Source organism: Prosopis cineraria, unplaced genomic scaffold (genome assembly GCF_029017545.1).
Source record: "Prosopis cineraria cultivar Desert tree isolate PC_DT_omini unplaced genomic scaffold, ASM2901754v1 PC10, whole genome shotgun sequence".
In the NCBI taxonomy this organism is placed as follows: domain Eukaryota; kingdom Viridiplantae; phylum Streptophyta; class Magnoliopsida; order Fabales; family Fabaceae; genus Prosopis; species Prosopis cineraria.
This window is the reverse complement of record NW_026555341.1, coordinates 32,185,569-32,208,202: the sequence shown is the minus strand read 5'-3', so window position 1 is coordinate 32,208,202 and position 22,634 is coordinate 32,185,569. Positions and strand designations below refer to the sequence as shown.

Sequence of the window (22,634 nt, the reverse complement as noted above, 5' to 3'; positions counted from 1 at the left end):
ACAAATAAAAATGGAGGGTATATAGCCAAATATGATAGGTGATGGAGACCATTTAATTTCAACAATTAATATAAAAATGCAAGAAACGAGGAGGTGCGGTATTTGAATTCTTTCTGGTTGAGGTAAAAGGAATCACTAGAATCACCAATTGGAAATATGGTGAAAAATGCTCAAGCCATTGGTACAAAGGATGCGATCAAATACTGTTTTAAGAACCGGACAATCAAATCAGTTGAACCATCGATCTGAACTGTTAACGACTTGATTTATATCCAAAAAATCAATTTTATGATTGAGTCAGGTTTAACTAGAGTTGCACTGCTATTAAATCATGAATCAAAACTGTTTTTATAAAGCCCAACAGTTCTAAACATAATATAAAAAAGGTTAATTTTTTTAAATTTAAAAAATTAGACCCTACTAAAGTTATTTTTTTTACATAAATACTCCCTTCATTTAATATTATAAGATATTTATTTAAAATTTTAATGTTAAAAAATATAAAGTATTTTGTATTTTAAGGTGCAACGTAACTAATAAGACTTTTTTCAAAAATAAACTTAATTAATGGTGTAATTAATAATATTTTTCAATTGAGACATTCAATTAAATAATAAGAATAAATATAGAAAGAATATATAATTTTAAACATAACTAACTAATTTATTAAAAATATAATTTAATTAAAAATATCTTATAATATGAAACTGGGAAAAAATCATTAATCATGCCGGCCAAAAAATTCAACCAGGCCTTGAAATTGACACTGTTCACGCCTGATCTTTATCTAAAAGAAATCTACTGGGCCTTGATACCGTTGGCCATAATTAATGAAAGGAATAGTCAAGTAGATATTTTATTCATTTTGATGTGTAAGCGTGTGTCTTGTTTGGTTAAATTACACACACATACTCAGACATAGATAAAGCAATTGTAGAGGAAAAGAAGAAACCAAACCACATCAATCATACCATGGAAGCCATCCGAGTAATCTCCAGAGCTTCAGTCCAGGCACGAAGTGACGTTAATAATGGTGACTCACCAAAACAAATCGACTTGAATCCATGGGATCTTCAGTTTCTAGCAAATGAGTATGCTCGGAAGGGTCTTCTTTTTCACAAACCCTCATCATCATCATCTTTCAAACACACAGAGACATTGATCCTTCACTTGAAGGACTCGTTTTCTCTTGCCGTTGACCTCTTCCCACCCGTTGCCGGCCGTCTTACCGTCGTCCACCACGACGATGATGACACATCCTCCGTCTTCATCACTTGCAACAACGCCGGAGTAAGCTTTGTTCATGCAGTTGCAGAGAACACATCAATTGCTCACATCATCGAACCCACTTATGTTCCTTCAATTCTCCACTCCTTCTTCCCACTTGGAAATTTCAAGAACTTTGAAGGAACTCAGGTTCCATTAATGGCTGTTCAAGTTACAGAGCTAGTGGACGGCATCTTCGTCGCTTGCTCGATGAACCATTGTCTGTTTGATGTGAAGCCGGCTTGGGATTTCTGGAATGCATGGGCAGAGATCTCACGAAATGGTTTAAACCACATTGCTTCAGATTCAAAGTTCGCTTCATTTGAGCGATGGTTTCCTCACGATAATATTGAACGTCCTATACGAATCCCATTCAAAGAAATGATAGAGAATTACAGTAAGGGGTCTGGTAATTCGGTTCAGCTGCCTTCATTCTCTAGGAGGATCTTTCACTTTAAAAGGGAAAAAATTGCAGAACTCAAAGCAAAAGCTAACACAGAGGTACAGGATGGTGGGGTCATGATCAGCAAAATCTCGTCCTTGCAAGCTGTTCTAGGCCATGTTTGGAGGTCTGTGATCAGAATTCAGAATCTTGATCCAGAAGAAGAAGTCACTTACAGATTCCTCATAGCTGCTAGATCCAGAATTTATCACCCACCAATACCAGACAACTATTTTGGAAACGCTGTGCAATACACTACTGTGACGATGAAAGTAAGAGACTTAGTTGGAGATGGAGGCCTTGGAAAGTTTGCTTTGGAGATGAACAAAGTAATCGCGTCATTCACAGAAGAGAAGATCAAGAAGGACTTTGACGCTTGGATACAAAATCCAACCATGCCTTCACAACATGGCACAATTGGCAAGTTTATGACAACAAATAACTCTCCAAGAATCAACTTTTATGAATTTGACTTCGGCTGGGGAAGGCCGGTGGCGGTTCGTCTCGGTCCAACCAACTCAAGGATGTGGAAGCTGGTCGCCGATGCCGGAGCAGAAGAAGGTAGCTTCGACTTTGAGCTGTACATGTCTCATGATATATTGGAAGCTCTGGTAAGAGACTATGAGTTCATGAACATGGTTTCACCACCACCACCTTTGATGGGGTATCCAATTAATGAATTAGCACAGGCTTAAGTATGATATGATAGAAAAAGAGCTTGATGTATAATGTTTTGTGTGTGCGCGTGTGCGTGTGCGGTATCTTGTTTCTGTTCACAAATGTTGCTTCTGTATCATCTATATTTTATATAGTGGCGTTATATAGATAGTGGTATTATATATATATATATATATACACACACAAATTATAGATAGTTTGTGTTTGGTTTTTAATTTTTAAAAAATTTATTTGCTAAAAGTTCATTTAGTAAAAAGTTAGTTTAGTAAAAATTATTTGCTAAAATAAAACTTGTATTTAAATATATTTTTTTAAAAAGTCAGTTTAGTAATATAAAAGTTGTTTGGGTTATATATAGTAAGATGTGCTTTTGAATGTACAACTATTTAAAAAAATATTAATTTATGATGAATTATAATTTTTGTTATTCAAATATAATATATTAGAAATGTTTAAAAAATGTGATAAAATTTTTGAATAACATAAAACTTGATATGTTAAATAATAATAATAATAAAATAAAGTTTGATATGTTGGAAAAAATTATATAATAAATAATTTAACATACATTAATATTGAAAATTAAGATGATTAGTTATTCAATTTATAATGTATAATCTAGTCTCTAATTAAATCGTGAACTCTATTTATCTTTCTATTAGAAGTCACACTTAAAATATTAAAAGTAAAATGAAAATAATTGTACAAAAATAGTCGTAGTGGTAAAAAATGTAAAGATTTTTTTTTTGTGATAAAAATATAAAGAAAGATTAAAAGTATAAGAGTCATTAAAAATTTTAGAGTAACATGGTCATATCAAAAATCTATGGAATTACATTTCAAAAGCACATTGCAAAAACTTTTCTCCATAACTTTTACTAGATCTACATTCAACAACATTCAAAAAGTATTTTTAGAAAGTTAATTTGGAGTGAAAGGTAATATCCAAACAACATCTCATTTTTTAAAAGTGAAAAAGCACTTGTGAAAGTGAGTTGTGGGTTATCCAAATGGATGTTTACTATGTTATATATATATATATATATATGAATCTGCTTGTATTGTCGTGCTCTAAAGAAAAATTTGTTTTCATGTATTATTTTACTTAATATTTTGTGTTTGAATGGACTAATGTTTGCAATTTTTTTAGTGGACGGTGTGGACATCATAACGTAATAAGAAAAAAGCGTTTCTCTGATTTGTAATTTCATATTTATGGTTTGACATTTCAAAGCATGCTTAACTCGTACGTGGATTCAATTTTAGGGAAATTGACATTAGAACCATAGAGGCCAGAATATTTATGCTTGAAAATTGCATAAGTTAAAAATCAAAATTTATTATTGAATTGTTTTGAAGTTAATTAGAACTTAGAACCAATAGTACTTTTAAAAATCGTGACAGGAAACAGTATATATGCTCCCTCCATCTTTATATATAAAATTTTTTAGTTAAATCATACAAATCAATAAAAATTAATTATTTAATTAAAAATATAGCAACATTTCAATTTTATCTCTAATTATTATAAATAAAAAATTTTTTTAAAATAAATTAATTAAAGTACTTATCTTTTTCTCTTTCTAATATAATAAAGCTATAATATTCTATTCATTAAAAAATATGCTTATAATTTTTTATATTTATAGACAAAATGTAACATCCTGATTTTTTTAGATAAAAAAATTATTGTGAAATTTAAGTTTTTCTTTAAAAAAATAATAATAATAGAAATTTATATTATTTGAGGTTATTTGAAAATAATAATATGGTTAGAAATTTAATTATGAATTAAAAACTTAGGTTTAAAATTACATAAGAAATGTTTAGTTAAGATATAAATATTAAGATTTAAAATATATATAAATAATTTTTTTTGGTGTGAGTTAAAAAAAAAGAAAGTAAAAAAAAGAGAGGGAGGGGGTTTAGTCCCACATCGGATAGATGTGGGAAGGTGAGGCGCCTCAAAGGAGGAGGTGCATCAGTGGAGGAAGCAGAAGAAAAAGAAAAGTTTATGCAATTTGTGAAAATTGTAACTAATGGCTCAAGATGTAATTTGTAAAAATTACAAGTAATAGCCCAAATGTTTGAATAATTAAATTTAGACCTATAATTTTTTTAATATAATTTTGGAACCCACAATCTCATTTTTATATTATTTTTCTCTCTTCCTCTCACGTTGCTGGCGTTTTCTCGCAAGGGGAGATTATTTTCTTTTTCTTCAGGTATGTTCTAACTTTCCTATTTAGATTAGCATTTAAAAATTTACTTAATTATAAAATTAATTTTATAGTTATTTTCTAAATAATATTAGCTTTCTAGTGATATAATTATTTTGTAGGATAGAGTAAATATTTTGATTAAGATTTTTTTATAGGATAGTTAATCTGATGATATGATGGATTAAAAATATAGGTTAAAATTCTTAGAGATATAATAAATATTATAAAATATTTTTTTGAAGTTGAAACTCATGTTTAAGAATTTTTGAGTTAAAATCTAGATCTATATGGTTGAATTTATATTGAATCTAAGATGTAGGGATGAAACTTTAATTATTAAATATTTATTTAAGTATGAATAGGTATTTTTGAGGTTATAGAAAGGTGATTTGAGACCTCAGGATAATTCTAAAATTTTTAATTTATTTTTGAACGAATTTTTAGAATATAGATGGATGAAATTGTGATACTAGAAGTGATTTGATGCTTAAAAATAGTTTATCAGGGTGCGAGAATTTTAAAAAAGAATTTAAAAGTTAAATGAGGCATAAATCTTAAATTAGTGTTAATATGGATTTTAGGCCTAAAACTTTCTAACTCTTTAATTTAAAGTTATTTATTAATTTTAATGTAAAATTAATATATAGTATTGTGAAATAATTATGTAGATTATATTGACAAAAATAGTGGTGAAAAAGGAGTTGTGAAGGGGAACTTGTTATTCAAGACACAAGGTAACCATTATTAATGTGTTGTGATGGGTGTGTTTGTGAATAGTTATGTGTTGTTTTATTGTTTGGAAAAATTATGAATTATTAAAAATAAATACTGTATATACTTGTTTGAAATTATTGCCAAGTGGGTTAAAAATTTATTTTTGTCTATCATGATGAGATATTATTGTTCGGATATATTTCTGTTTGGATATTTAAATGATGCATGATTTGTCAGGGTATTTTAATGTATGGTGTTAATGGAAATTTTTGTTCGGTTAATTATTACCACGTGATAAGCCTTTATTGGACCCAATGAGTGGCGTGTCGCTTAGTCCAACTCACCTTTGGCCGGGTGATTTGGCGTCCAAGCATGGCGAAAGGAGGATATAAGGTGCAGTCATGCAATTAATTACTTGTTCGATTTGTTTGAAAATATTATTCGGTTAAATATTTTGTGTGCCCACTTAGCAATCGCATGATTAGTTATATTCGAATGCATCATTACATATTAATTTTTGATTACTGAGACTTTTAATTCTCATTCTCCATGGTTAACATTTTTACAGGAGCGAGTCCGGCCGACAAAGCACCAGAGGCGTAACTTTGGTATATGAGACGCCATCTTTTACGTTGCCTCTCATTTTGTATTATGCAATGTATCTTGTGCCAACTTAAGACATTTTTTATTTTGGCAACATGTAAACTCTAATCCTTTTTATTAAATGCATTTATATGACCAAGAGGATTATATTTGTCCCTCTTGATTCATGATCTGATTTAAATATCATGCCATGAGGATTCTATATGTCCCTCATGGTTCTAATTACTTTTTGAGATATTTTAAGACCTGTGGTATATTGTCTTGGATGTACCATGATAGAAATTTTTCTACCATGATAAGAGTATGATAAGGGTTCAATAAAAAAAATAATTTATTGAATTAATAATTTATGAAAAAAAAATCGATTTATAAATTTGAGGGTGTTACACAAAAAAAGATTCTAGAAAATCTCTTACACATAATGATGGAGAGAGCGTGCTACTATTTAATTAATTCATTCAATTCATCAAAAAACATTACTCCCTCTGTCTCTATATAAAACAAGTCTTCTAGAACTTTTTTTTTGTCCCTAAATATAAGAGGTTGTTGGCATATTTTTTAATAAATGAAACATTATACCCTTATTAAATTGAAAAGAGAAAAAAAATAAGTATTCTCACTAATTTACTTTGAAAAATATTTATTTTTTATTTACATTAATTAGAAATAAAATTAGAATATTGCTATAGCAGTAATTAGATAACCAACTTTTATTAATTTATGTGATTTAATTAAAAATATCTTATATATAAAAATAAAAGGAGTATCTCTCATCATGGCATATAAATGCCAACGGTGAGTTTCAGTGCTCGTTATAGTTATTACAATAATGTATATCATGATGCTTATCATTGTGGGGATATGTTTGTCTAAAATTAAGTTTAATGATTTAGATTTAAAATTTTAACCTGTAATTTTTTACGTAAAAAAATTATTTTTTAGGGTGACAGTTAGAAAGTTACATTTATTTTAAAATTTGTACCTATTGAAATAATAATTTATTAAATATATAAAAATAAAATTTTATCAAATCTAAACTGTTAAAATCAAATTTGGAGCACTAAAAGAATGGATCACTGAAACTGAAGCCATAAAAAAGAATGGATGGGGCACGCAAAACAACGTGATTTTTTTTTTTTATTGATTTAGTTTGATGACATTTGAGATATATTCATTGCGTTGAAGTTATATTAAGCCAATGGAAAACAAAACAGGCACTGAATAATGTTCTGGTCTCGTGAAACGTAATAATGATGACACTTTGACTATTTCACAAGCATTTATTCATATACAGTGACTATTGCATCAGTCTTTTTTGCAGCATCAATGGGAATGGGTTGAGTCTAAGAAGTTATTGTCCGTCACAGTTTAATGGATTAATGTTCGAATAATTATTAACAAATTTGCTCATATTAGTACGGGCAATATTTTGAATATATTTATTTTTAAAAGAATAATACCTGAGTAAAAAAGAAAAAAAAAATCTTATATGCAAAAGAGGGCATTGGTTACGCTTGAAAAGGGTAAAACTATACTCTTCCATGATTCTTTTCGTTGAAGCTTTAATTTGACAATATTTGAATTATTCAATATGAACAAGGTAGTAAATTGAAGCATGGTTAAAAAAAAAAAAAAGCTAAAGCATATATCTTTGAAAATACTTTTGGTTGAGTCTTCATTTCCCTGCTTTGGTAGGAGTTACGATTTTTTTCGTGGTTATATTATATCGTGGATGACCAAATATTATATTTTTAAGGTCTTCACACTATTAAAAAAAATATCATATATATATATATATATAATAGATAAGACAGAATTCGCTCTAAGAAACCATATACTAGTTATTTAAATAATGGTTATATAATCTCTGGATGTATATAATAGTTAAAAAAAACATGCAACTATATAGCTTTTATTTTTAATTGTTTTCCCAAAGATTATTTAACAGTTGTTTATAAACAACCGCTATATAGTCCCTACAACATAACAGTTATTTAAATTAATCATTACATAGACTAATTATTTTTAAATTTACAAACTATTAAATAATGGTTATTTGAAAATAGAAAGGTTCAAAGTTTCACTTTCTCTAGTAAATCTCCCTCATTTATTGTGGAACACTAAAACGAGATGGCTAGTTCTACAAGTATGTAGAATGGGAACAAGACTGATGACTTCTACCCCTTGAGAGGCCTTAAACAGGAAGATCATCTTTCTCCTTTTTTATTTGTTCAATGTATGGATAAACTCTCACATCTTAACATTATTGATGCAATGAATGAGAAGTGATGAACGGAGTGAAGCTCGGCAAAAGGGGCACTCCTATTTTGCATATTATGTTTGCTGTTGATCATCTCATTTTTTGTGAAGCTAGTATTGATCAACTAAACACATTTTTGACAATTTTAGAACTATGTAATACTATCTCAAGACAGAAGGTAAGTATTGAAAACACTAGGATTTTGTTTCCCTTAAAAATATGCTTACATCTGGGTAAGGAGATCATTGGAAGGAGTGGCTTCATCAAAAGTGAAGGGCTTGGCAAGCACCTTGGTTCGGTGGATACAAAAGGTCAAAACAAGAAGCAGAGTTTCAAATTTCTGATTGAAAAGGTGCAGAAGAAGCTTAGTGGATTGAAGATGCAAACTCTCTCTTTAGCAGGTCGTCAGACGTTGGTTCAATTAGTCAATTCTCAGATTCTTCACTATCATATCCATCATAGCAAAGTTCCGATCTCCATATCTAATGAAATTGAGAAGATTTAGAGGAAGTTCATTTGGAGCAAATATCTGGAACAACTAAGTGTGCATGCCATTAGTTGAAACACTCTCTATGAGCCCAAGGATCAGGGAGATTATGGGTTAAAAGAAATGTCTACTATGAATGAGGCTCTGCAAGGTAACGTGGCTTAGAATATACTTACCAAACCTGACAGTCTCTGCTCTAGTAAATATGCGAGAGGGAAAGATCTAACCAAATATGCTATGGGAAAAAATAATGATTCTCTTCTATGGAAAAGCTTAGTGGAGCTTTGGCCTAAGATTGTTGAGAACACGGTCCGTGATGTGCGTAATGGATGTAGTGTTCTGTTTTGAAAGGGGAGATGTCTTAATAAAGAGGTGCCTCTTATTGAGAAATGCACTCATATGATCCATGATGAGATTGCTAATACTATGATCAATAATAGGGTGGATGAGTTAGGCAAGCTGGATTTTCTTACGGAGTTATTATCTTAGGAAGATATCCTTTTGCTTAAAGGCCATACTCTATCAACCAGAGATTATGGTGATGATAGAGTCAAATGGGGACTTCAAACTAATGTGCAATTTTCTATTGCTTCATTACATAATATGATTACGGGTGTAGCTTTTGGCACTCCTGACCAAGCATGGAACTTTTTGTGGAGGTGAAAGGGTCCCCAAAGAATTCAAACATTTATGTGCATGGCCTTACATAAGAGAGTGATGACTGCTCGAAGCAGGATTAAGATCTTTAAGGCACCAGTGACTTGTGATATTTGCGCTACGGAGGTTGAAGATGTTGTGCATGTGATTCATGATTGCAATGTGGCGCGTGTAGTGTGGAAGAGGTTAGTTCCTGCTACCCATTTTAGTTGCTTCTAGCAAATGAATAAATGGGATTGGTTTTGGATTAGGCTCAAAAATGTTTTTCGTTGCTTGGGCCTAATTGGAGGGAAGAAATTTGGGCCCAGCACATCACATGGCTTGTATTAGACCTAAAAGAGATAGGCTCAGGTTCAGATAACAGAAAATGGAACAAGAGGAGGATGAAGAGAACAAGGCTTTCTCTACTACGGTTTCATTTGTACTGTACTTGGGAGTGAATCGAGAGAGATTCCACTTAGGTAATTCTTCAATACTCCCTCCTCTTCCTCTCTACCTAGTTTTTGAGTTAGGCTTTGCAATGGGATTGATAATTTTTAGATTTCAAGGCTTGGGTCAACCCATTCATTTAAATGGGACTAATATGAGATGTTTAAACTTTCTATATCAAGGTTTGGTGTTTTTATTCGTCTATATGCACGGGCTCTCTATTTTGGACAAACCTTAGGTACTAAAGTGATTGTTTTGGATTGTTGGGTGTTATAAATGATGTTTAAACTAATGGGAGTTAAACAAAGTTAATGAAAGATAATGCACCTTAGGTGTGAAGAATATGAGAAACTAGATTTATGGGTTCATCTATTGGCTAGTGATATGTCACACCCCAAAAGAAAGAGTGACCGGTAAGTGATGTGAACTAAAACATACATCACTTAATCCTGAGATTAAGGAATTGTTCCACGTCTGAAACATGATTATATTTGCATTAAAACATGATTAAGTAATATTTTTGTAGAAATTTAGTAGAACTTCCCTATAAATCAAACATCCTAAAAATTTTACACTACAATGTTTCAATAAAAATTACAACAATTAAGAGCTCTACTCCTTCCAACCAGCAAAGCAAAGTGTACAACAAAAGTAAGGAACCTAACTATAGCCTATGTGAAGCATCTTATCATAAGATTTATAAAACATAATACATAGATTTAAGATTATATCAAATATGCTTGATTAATAGTTCTTCACTTCAATTCAATATTGCAACCCCCTCAATGCTCGATAGGAGGTTCAGTATTAGCTAATATATCTGAGATGAAAAATATTTTATAATGAATAACGTCCCCAATTTAAAATTAAATGAAGTAATTTTATCATGAATTTATAGAAATATCCATTTGAAAACAAATTAAAATCTCATACCTTATAGGCCACATATTTCTATGCAATATGTATATGAATCCAAATAGTAATGATGTAGCATTCAATTTGCACCTTTAAACTATAATATATGCTTTAAACAATTTAAATATGTAACTCATTTCAAAATCCATGCATGAAAAAAATACAGCTCATTTGACAAATACCATCTTGAATAAACAATAAGTTTCAAAACTCAATTTTTAGCGGTCAGACTAAACTAGAGCGATTAACAAGTGTGGATACAAAGTCTACAAGAACAAGTAACTAACAAGTATGGTCTAAAACCACAAAATGATTAAGCATAGCTAGAAGTCATGAAACAAGCGTTGGCATGAAACCCATAAATAATAAATATGAGTGCTAGGCTTATGAACAACATGCATGAGTACAATGCTCATAAGTATTAAGTTAGTTAGGATTTAACCATGGTACGTTGAGGGTTAATAGGACTGCTATTAGAAATTGGCATTTTGTACTTAGTCCCACTGAAGTATTTTTTTTCCAAACATGTATGAAATCAAATTACCATTGGAATGTACAAAATATCATTTTTTTTAAATATTAAAATTCACAAAAGAATATTCTTGAACATTAAACTTTCTTGACATGTGTTCTTAGAAGTGATGTCTTATAGTCTTTGTCTTCCATGCATGAGTATTTACAATCAATACATTAAATAGAAAATGAATGCTATCAAATAAAATTCTTGTTTTAGACTAACCTTTCCATATCAATAGATATGATATAATTCAAATAAACTTGCCTTGATAAAATCTATCTTAAAAAACTAATAGCTTAATTTAAAAGTATAACAAATGGTAAAAATATCATTTGTAATAGTAATTCTTGTAGATATTCATTTGAAAAGTAATTCCAAATCTTTTTATAATTCTAATATAGTGAAAAACATCTCCATATCTAATAGTCAGCAATTGAACTATGACCACAAATCATTAGATAATAATAAATTAGAGTACTGTATCATTTATTTTTGGATGAATCAAAAGGATTATATAAATAGAAAAGGTGGCATGTAAATATGCTTAATCAATATTTTTAAGAAAAGGAATTTTTTAACAAGTTATTAGAATGCTATTCACTTACCTGTAGTGTTCTCAAGTGCAAATTCACCCTTTAGAGTCAATCTTCCTCCCACTAAACACCCTATTCAATATAAAAGATAATTTAATGATCTTTACTAGAGTTTAATAAACTCTTTTCCAATATTAACAACACCATAGCCAACTAAGTTCTCAACTAAATATAATTTACACCTTAATTCATCCAGTCTCTATTATACTTTATAGATACCTTTTTATTTAACACTTTGTTTCTATCCAACTTTTCTCAAGTATGTGTAACTAAACTTGTATACACACACACAACCCCCACCTATAGTCATGCTAAAATTCCATGGTTCTTCCATCATTCATTTTATCAAGCACCTTGGGTGCATTCCCAAAATCAAGTCATCAAACACCATTATAGTATTAATCATCACCCATACAATTCCCAAGAACTCAACTAGTATAGTTTCACATTAGCTTCATAACCCAATTTCTTCATAGTGCAAAGCTCAATTCATAAAATAATAGTATCCAAGCTAGTTATGTTTCTTGGAGAGATTAATAGGATTGTAGGAAATACAAAACCAAACAAGCTCTTACAAACATTTAATCAAACACCTTGTAGGCATCAATCTTCAAATCTTAATTCTAAGCTTTTTTCTTCAAATCTCATCCCAATAATCTACAATATAACTTTTAGATTTATTATATTTTTCCAATTAAATTTCCCTACAAGAGTCAATTAAAATTCAAGAAAAACTCAACTAGACTATCCTCATCTTAATTCTTATCCCTGACCTACTCAGTCTGTCAATGGTGGGATTTGCTGGTTGAGGCTCTCGATTAATTGGAATGAAGAATGGAGAATGAAGCTTCTCGATCGTGTTTTGTCTCTATTTCTTCCTCTTCTTCTTTTTAAACATAAAGGGAAAAATGGTAATTTTAATGGAGACTAAAATAAAAATTAAAACTTCTCTTTTACATCAACAAAATTTGAACCAAACACCTGATGGATGAGTGTTAACATAATTTCTACTAGACCAACATTTCCTTTTGTTATATATATATATCCTTAAATTAATAAATGCAATCAAAATAATTTATCATTAATTTTAATCTTACTTAGATCCTTGGGTTATTACATGATAGTTGGCAAATGATGATATTAAGTCAGAAATTGATCATGATTGTTGTTAGTACATAGACAATCAATTTGTGCACCATTGAGCTTAGGAAGAAAGTTGTTTGAGGGATAACCTTTAATTTGGTATTTCAAAGGTTTGAGGCTACCGGAGAAATCTTATTCTTGCTTGTGCTTGCTTAAATTGATTATTGGGACTTTTATGAATTGTAAACTCTATTTTCTATATGCTGAATCATATGTTTATTGTTTTGGAAATTATGTACAATTGTGGCTACTAGTTTATGTAAATGAGAATTTGATTTATGAAATGTGTTTTCCTATATGCTATGAGTTGGAAAGAAAAGTTTCATGAATTTGGCTTTATGAGATTGAGAAAGAGACCATGTGATGAGTATGATTTTAATGAGTTTTGAGAAAGAGATATATATATATATATATATATATGTTGATGAGCTCATAATTGTGGCATGATCATAGTGATGGGAATGAACCTTAAAAGATGTTATAGATTTTTACTCCATGTGGATAGCACCAAACACTATAGGTAGCCTCAGTGTTTGGTTTAGATCGGGTATTCCTTAATACACTACTACAAAAAAGGGCTATAGGAGTGTTTATTTTTATTTCCTTAAAAACAGATATGGGAGCGTTTTTCAAACGCTCTTGTAGGTCAACCCACAAGAGCGTTTTTTGTTTTGTATAAAAGCTCCTGTAGGTCAGTCTACTGGAGCATTTTTAAATAGAAAAGCTCTATTAGGTCCATTCTATGAGAACATTTTTGCCTAAAAAAGCTCGCACAAGTTGACCTACAAGAGCATTTATTCTCAAAAACACTCTTTTAGGTGATTTTTTTTTATTAAAAATTCCATAATTTTTTTTGTAGATAAAAATTTTGTGATTTTGTCTTCTTGCCCACACACACACACACACGCACGCACGCACACACGCGCACATGCATGCACACACACACACATGAAAAAGCTTACAACTATTGATAAAGACTTACTTGTTGAATTCAAACACAACTTAATATATCATTGAACAATCCCTAGGTTTAATTAAAAAGTAGTACTATAATGATAGAAATTCAACATAACAACTTGTCATTTAATTTTAAAGAGACAACTCAAACTATGAACCAAATTTGATCTTTTGTGTACATATCAAAATTATTATAACTAAGATGATATTATAACTACTTTTAATACCTTATAAACATCTCATGACATAAAGTTAATCACTCTTCCATTAAATGCTCTAATTCTTCCATTTTGATGCAAGTTCCATCTTGATATATGATAGCAATGAGCTTGATCTAAAAGGAGGAGTGGATTATGGCAGACTCAGACAAGCTTCCTATGACAATAGAGGACTCTAATTGTGGCTAGAGAAGGTTAATGAATGCTAGGAGTTTGAAGATTAAAACACAACTAAATGGCTGACTTTACTTTAGGAACCCTCGAGATCTCATCAGCTCACAATTTTTTTTAAAAAAACTAAAATCCTACAAGAGTGTTCGGGCCTAAAAAAGCTCTCATAGGCCTTAAGCCTAAGGGAGCATTTTAGGGCACAAAGACTTTAATAGATTGCTATATTGTTTTTTAATATATTTTACCACCTATGGGAGTGTTCATAGGCCCAGATGCTCCCATAGGATGTATCATATTGGAGTTTTTTTAATAAAAAAGGCTCTAGTATATTTTGCATCATATTTTTATAGTGTTTTCAATTAAAAATGCTCTTATAAGAGCACTCTTATATCACTTTTTGTAGTAGTGATATCACCATGCATTAGGTGTAGGATAGGTTATCTAGATCTCTTACCCCATAACTCTACCCTAGATTTGGTATGGACAAGGGTTTACAACATCATAGAGATTCGAGATGGGGGAATCCATGGTCCGAAGTGAGCTTGGCGCCTTTGATTGAGTAGCTCCTTACAATTAGTGAGCTTAAGTTGATTGGTCCTTTTATATGGACATAGCCCAATTTGATATAATAGACCATGGACTTAGTTTAAGGTATCAAGAGAATATAAGTGATGTTATTGTTAATGCATTTCATTAATATCTCATTGATACATTATGATATTTATGGAATTGATTTTATATTGCCTACTTTCAATATCTATAATTGATTTGATTTGCATGTGCTAATTTTAGAGTACCTTGATGACTGAGTGGTTGTACTTACCTTTCTCTCTTAACATAGTAAGGAGTTAACTTAGCGAAGGGCAAATGAGAAGCAATTGAAGTAAAGGATTGATAATCCTTATTGTAATGCCACCTTGTTATTTTGATTATTTTGTGTAATTTAAATGATATTGCTAACTAAGATTGTTGATTTTACACTTTCACCATTTGCATTAAACCTATAATTTGGTCATATTTTGGGCCTAAGGTTATGCATAATGTGATTTTATTTATCTAGACTGGGTCAAACTATTGGTGTAAGTAAGATTATGAGTATTCTAAAATTATGATTAGAAATGTTAAAAATGATATCGAAATCCTCCTCCTGTTGATTTTGTTAATTATGGGGTTGAGGGTTGAAAACTTGATATATGATATTTTGGATAGAAGTGGTGCATTGTATAGGTTGTTCTAAGTTTGTTGAGTGTGTTCTAGGCATAATTGCTAGCTTTCAGCACTTGGTGGTGAGTTTGGACACCTTGGATTGTGAAAAATGTTAAAATGATATTGTTTTGGTTTTGGGTATCTAACTTTGCAATGTGATGTTATTTGGAAATAGAACTAGTTTCATTAGTTAATTTACTGAATAAGCTTTCTGTGGACACCTAATCACCTTCATCAAATGTGGAATAGAGATTAGGGGCGCTGGAAGTTCAGCCCCCAAGTTTACATCACAAAAACTTTGCAATCAAGGTTTTATGCAGTATATCATGGTGGATGGCGCCCTGCATAATGACCTAGAGACATGTATGTCATAGCACATTGAGTCTTATCCATGAGGAGCAGCCTATGTGTTGTTAGCTACAGTAAACACTCTATGAGACATGGTGGATGTCTTAAATTGTGAAAACTAACCTTTTTAACCTCGTTTTTAAATTGTTTTCAATTCTTATTAATATCCCATGCTTCCATATATTTAGAACTCTGATAATTTCATTCTCTTACCTTAAGAACTTGAAATTTAATTATAAAACTTAGGATCCCAATTTTTATTAAAGTTTTATACTATTGAAATTAGTTTTTGACTTTTTTACCATAATAGCTTCTAAATAATTAGTTTTGTTTTTTTTTTACTATGGTAGAATTATAATAATTACTTGGTTTGTACCTATTCTACCATGGTAGAGGGTTAATCATTGCTTTTAAATACATAGGTAGAATCTTATTAACTATAGTAAACACTCAAATTAAGTCTTTTTTTTTTTGTACTATGGTTAGCCACTTTGTAAGTGTAATTAATTCTTTTGTACCATGATAAGGTGACTGAGATTGATTAACTTTTAATTACAGTTATAAATTGTAATTATTATGATTAAGAATATGGTATTAGTAAGTGACATCACAATCTCTTGTAGAACACGCTTTTCGTGATTACCATTAGGTACTTTTGGAAGCATCATAGTGATTGCATTTTCAATGATATAACTCCCAACAAAGTTGAGCTACTCCAACATGTTATCCATTTTGCTATCACTGTTCATGTAGTAATTTTAATTTTTAAATTGAATAAAATTTTTCTTCCAACAAATATTTTATTTAAATAAGTTTTATAACAAGTGAAAAATGATATATTAAAAAACATTAAGCCATAAACTTTTTTAAGAATCTAAAGTTTAAGTTTTTCTAAGCAAAAGTTTAATTTTTAATTATAAAAAAATTTTATGCCCTTTCTTGTGATTTTCCTGTGTTCGTTCTTAGAATTTTCCCAAATACTCCTTTTGGTCAGAATTTGTCTCTTTTATTCGAGAAAAACAGAGCATTCCATTTTTTTCCCTCTTCACCGCCATTACTCTCCCCTGCTCCATCATCGCTCCACTTTTCTAGTTCTTCTCATCAATTTTCTTTGCTCACCGTCGACTGCATCTCTTTGCTGATGTTGCCTCACTCTCCGTTCTTCTTTTCGCCCAAGTTCATCTATTACAGTGAGGTTGGGTTGCTGGATGCTTGTTCGCCTGTCATTGTTTTTTTGCTTTATGTTAACTTGAGGTGAGTGCTCTTCAACTTCTCTGCTTATCGTCGCATTTCTATAGATGAGAGGGAGTTAAAGTCACTGAATTCCTCCTTGGATTGCTGTTCTTTGTTTCTTTTCTGCTTAATGGCCCACTGTGGTGGTGCATGCGTTCGGTTCCTATATGCTCTTCCTCATACTGTTGGCATCGTGTGTTTTCTTGATGTTCATTCTTCCTTTTCTATTCAGCTAGTAGGTGCCGTGTGAATAGGTATGGTAAATTCAATTTCCTCTTCTTTTTTTAGTTGAAAATTTTGCCCCTGCTTTTTCTTGCTGCTGACGTGAGTTGCTTGAGAATCAAGGAGCTGAATTGGTTAATGCGGAGCATATTTTTATTGTGATGCTAAGCTTGATGTTGATAATAAATTTTATGCGAAAAGTTGATTAAATGGTTAGATGATTATTGTTAGCTAAAGTTGGATGCCCTCAATATGCTTGTAAAAATATTTGAATTAAGAACTTATGAGCTATTTAGATAATACTGAATGTTATTCTATTAATGTTGAGCTAAATATTGATGAAAAAATTAAATGTTAGAAATGATTGAATTTGTTTGGATATTTGTCTCATAATTTAGTTAATGATGAATGTTCTCATAGTGCTTGTAACTGTGCTTGAAAGATTTATTGGTAGAAATGAGATTATTAAATTTTTATAGTAGAGCTTAGATGAATTATGAATATTACTCGAAGAAGTATATATAAGTTTTGAAATTTTTAAAATATCAAAATAGGAGAAATAAATTCCTAGGATGCATGTATGGCATGTTATTAAATCTAAATGAAGCAAAAAAAAAAAAGATTGATATGAGTTATTTTGACTTATGGTTGAAAATATGTTACAAGGAGATATGAGAATGAATTGAAAATTATCAAAGTTTAACTAACCTAAGTATACTTGAAACATAATTAGTTAGAATATTATCTTTTAATATTATTTGGATTGAATTTAAATGCCCATTAAGTGTTTAAAAAATTATTTGATAAATGATTTTAGAGTTATGATTTATTTGTTAGGACATCAAAGACATCAATAAAATAAAAGTGTAAAGTAAGAGAAGCAAATTTTAGAACTTCTGAAAAACTTTCAAGTGAGTGGGCAATGTTTCAAATGAATTTCTAGAAATTGTTTATAAAATTCCTTTACTTAAATTTTAATATTATTTCTTTATAAGTTATATAAACATTATTGTCAATTCTATTTTGAGAAAATTAATCTTTTAGTTTGTTAACTTTTAACTCAATCTCTTAACTATGACTTGCTGTAACTCAATCCCTCAGCTATAACTCGATGCGATTCAATCCCTCAACTTTTGATTCACTTATAATTCAATCCTTATTTTTCAATTTTTTTAAAATTTCCTTATCAAATAAGAGGGATAAAAGAAATGTTCTATATTATTATAAAATACTCTCCTCTTGCTCTTTAATGCGAGAGATCTAAGTAAACATGAAAAAAAAAATTTATAAAGTTGAGGGACTTAATTATAAGTGAGTCAAAAGTTAAGGGATTGAATCATAGGCAAATTATATTTGAGAGATTAAGTTACAAGTGAATTAAAAACTGGAAGACTAAAAGATTAATTTTTCCTTCTATTTTTTATAATAATTATTTTTATTACTAATGATATCTTGATTTTATTGATAATTTATGTTATAGATAAGTAATAATTAAAGTTTATATATGAAAAACGATGTTACTTTTCAAAAACAACTTAATTGTTTAACTTTATGTTTGATACGCAAACTTTTAGTACAGCAATTCATGCATGGAGGAAATGATAATGAATACAAAAGGGAAGATGATGACCGACTCATATATTTTGAAAGTGAAAATTTTAAAATTATTTTTCAACTCCATATATGATTGATTTTAATTAAGGGGACTAAGTTTAGTATGTTTGATACTAATGACAGTTTCATTAGTTCTTGACATATCATGGTACACCTAGCTAGTAAAGTGTTTATAGAAAGTGCTAACTCCATGCACAGGCAATGCTTGTGGATCGGATGGATGGTAATTATTGAGTATCGTACTCACACTTATTTTTAGTGATCTTGGTTGCCTCTGCTTATTTTGTGGCTTTCATCCATGCTTGATTTGTTACTTACCCTTATAGATTGTGTGTTCGCGCTTGCTATTCGTTCTGATAAAGCCCTCTTAGATTCAAACTTAAAATTCATTATTTTTATATTATTTCTTTTAAAGTATTTTTACCTAGTCATATCGTTGCTTGAAATTTTTATATTCTATGAACAATATAATTTTGAAAAATTATTTGTCTTATTAACATTGTTCCGCTTCATGATTGTATCATTGAGAAAAACTCAATTTTTATTTTTAGTTTAAGTTCATGATTCATGATTCATTTTATTATTTTTAAATTAAATTTATTCATTAATGTTTTCGTGTGTGGTGTATTGGAACGCTACTCACGAGAAATTTCTTGGGTCACAAATATTGTAATTGACCATACACTTTTAGTAGATCATTGAGGGGCCCTTTTACTTTTTAGAAAAAGGAAGTACATTGTAATTATTTTTCTAGTAAAACTACGTACTGTATTTTATAATCATAACTAACTAATGTTTCACATATATCGTGGTTAGATCCTATTTTTATTTTGGGTGTGTTGGATTTTAATTGAAAAAAATTGATAAGAAAAAATTGATTATTAGAATGTGATGGTGTTTGGATAAATTTCAAGAATTGATTATGATATTGAATTTTTCAAAATGGAACAATTTCAGCTTATTCCAAATGGAGTTGTGGAAACTAAATGGAGTTTGAGAAAATTGGGGTGTTTGGATAAAAATTTTTCAAAACCATGGTTTTGAACCTAGAATTGATTCTAACAAGATATCCAAACAAGCCCTTTATGATATGTAATTTGCTATTGTGGAGGTAGTCTCCCTTGTTGGTTTGGCTAATAGGTTTTTGTTATTGTAAAAAATTTCAGAAAATCCAAATTATTAGGGAGACTCTACCAAAATTTTTACAAAACATTAAAACTTTATGAATTTGTGTTATATATATACTTATATATCAATATTTTAGCTTAATATCTAGTTAATCAAGACTTATGAAATGAGTTTATCTTATATTTATGTCGATCATACCTTAATATTAGGTGTGACAATTCATAAAACTTTATTATGCTACTGGAAAAATGTAATTTAGCGAGGACAAATCTCTCACTGAATTCCATTTTCTTAAGCTAAAATGAGTTTTAGCAAGGTATTTTGTTCCTCGCTAAATTTAACAAGAGATCTTATTTCCCTTATTAATTTAGTAAGAGATTCAGTTCATTGCTTTCGCCGAATCAAAAATTCCATACTACATTAATTATAGCTATAAAGTTCAAACTATTTGATGCATAAAGATTCAAGCAAAATATAAAGGAGTACACAAAAAGTTCAAACACTCTTACAAAAGTTATTTTGGACAATCATGATTAGAATCTTATTGCTTAGCGAAATTTAAGATGTTGGCATTTTGTTGTGGAGTTGGAAACCCTTTCACCAAAGTTCGAATAGCCTCGAATATGTCTTGCTGTAATGAAAAGTCTCATGTCTGACATTCTTTAATCTAATGCTTGGCTCATCTTTTCCTTGGAGAACACATTGTATCTTTTCCTCCACTACACGATTAACAGCTTCTTCAAATGCAAGCGTTTGAACAACACTATTTAATAGTTGATTAGAATGGGGAGTAGCAAGAATTGGAGCATTATTAATGTGAAATACTGAATTGTTAACAAAACCACATACTATAGTAGCATGTTATCCAATCTATAACTCTACCCACCACTTTTTTTATTCCACCAGTAGCGTTTTAACCATGCTTGAGCCGCTTCTTTAAAGGGAGAGAGGCTTGAGTTGAATGAAGCCATCATCTGCATCAAGTAAGGTTGGCTGTTCACTTGCACATTCATTATCAAGCTCCATAGTATTATCATCACCATTTTCTTATTGTCCATCTTCCTCCTCAATAATCTCTTCAGAAGTTTTAAATAGCTTGGTGAATATTTTTTTTATTGTTACCACAAAAGTTCAAATGAATTAATAAATAATCAAAATTAGAGATATCATTTTAGCTTTTGAGAATCCAAACTTCCATAAGTATTTTTTTGATTTCTCATCAATCAACCCATTAACTGTCTTTCCTTTTTTTTATGCATAGCCACATATAATATTTGGGACAACATAACTCTCTTTCCAGTGCTGTTTTTCCAACAAATATAACAACCATTTGTAGATTATTAATGATATAAAGAAAAATTTTATTTTTTATAAATTAAAACTTACCAATTTTTAACATGTAAATGGGAGGAGATAGATCCTCTTGTATGAAGAGATAGATTTAACAATCTATTGTTTGAATTAATTGTTGAAATCTTTTTGAATTTTGGGGTCTTCAGTTATCCACTTTGAAACATAATTTTCATTCTCGTTGAGCTTTTTTTTTCCTTACGAAAAATATCACTAAGTCGTCTAGAGCCAATAGCTTCAAAGACTGTCTTATCATCTTTGCTTCTTTGGTAAAAAAAAAAATCATATTTGCTTCATTTGCCTCCTAATAATATAATCTCTACAAGCAGCAATAACGTTAGAAGTTACATTAAAATTAAAAAAAGTTTCCAAGAATCCAAGACCTCTTTTCAAATTGCTTTGCCCGTAGGATCATTGGCTGAGCTGATCATGTATGATGACCTTTCTTCATTGAAGATAAATCCACTCAAGGACATGGAAAGTATAAACAAGATCACAAAGAAAGATCATTGAAGAACTATCAATACTAGAATCTAGGATGTTTTAGATTCCTAGTCTCACCACAAAAGCAACATAAAGAAACAAGTTTGCAGAACAGTGCCCAATATTACTAACTGAAGTAAAATGAAATGTGTACCACCAGATCTGCTGATAATAAAATCTAAGAGGCTCAATATCATAGCAGATAAATCTTTATGATTAAATATTTAAAGGACTTTGTAATCAATAAATGGATAAGCATCCAAACTTTATATAATATTATTGAGTTCTTTGGAATGCTAACAGTATGAAAGTGACATAAGTCACCACAAAAGTCAATAAGCACCAGGTTATAGTCATAGTTCACATGGTTCGTGTTCATACCCTTGGTAGACTCACTTGAACATAGAATGAGACTACATAACCTTAGCTTGTGCAACATATCAAAATCTGGTATTTACTAAAACCTTAAAAGAGAAAAAGTCAATGAAAAAATTTCAGCTTCAGTATAGACAGCAGAACATAAGAACAGTATTAACAACAAAAAGATGTGATTTGGTGATAAAAAAAACTTCCAAACATAAATTTATTCTATTAAATTGGATTTCTTATTTATGCAAATAGTCCATCAAGGACCTAAGTATCAATGACTCTACAATAATAATCAATGCCAAATATGGAAAAATATAGGGAACTACAGTATTCATAGACCATGAGCAATATAATTTATTTATATTGCATGGACACACCTTAATTCGGGTTCAGTTTTGGTGCTCATTCT

At 30.1% G+C, this 22,634-nt stretch overlaps 1 protein-coding gene across 1 annotated transcript; it reads left to right on the top strand.

Moving 5' to 3' along the window:
- The first annotated feature begins 972 nt into the window (after positions 1–972).
- LOC129322568 (uncharacterized acetyltransferase At3g50280-like) lies at positions 973–2,403 on the top strand. Its single transcript, XM_054968867.1, has one exon. The coding sequence runs from the start codon at positions 973–975 to the stop codon at positions 2,401–2,403; it is 1,431 nt and encodes a 476-aa protein (XP_054824842.1).
- Positions 2,404–22,634: the final 20,231 nt, after the last annotated feature.

What these genes read in the sequence shown, in the direction of transcription:
- LOC129322568 (XM_054968867.1), top strand. Translation starts at nt 973, where the DNA reads ATGGAAGCCATCCGAGTAATCTCCAGAGCTTCAGTCCAGGCACGAAGT.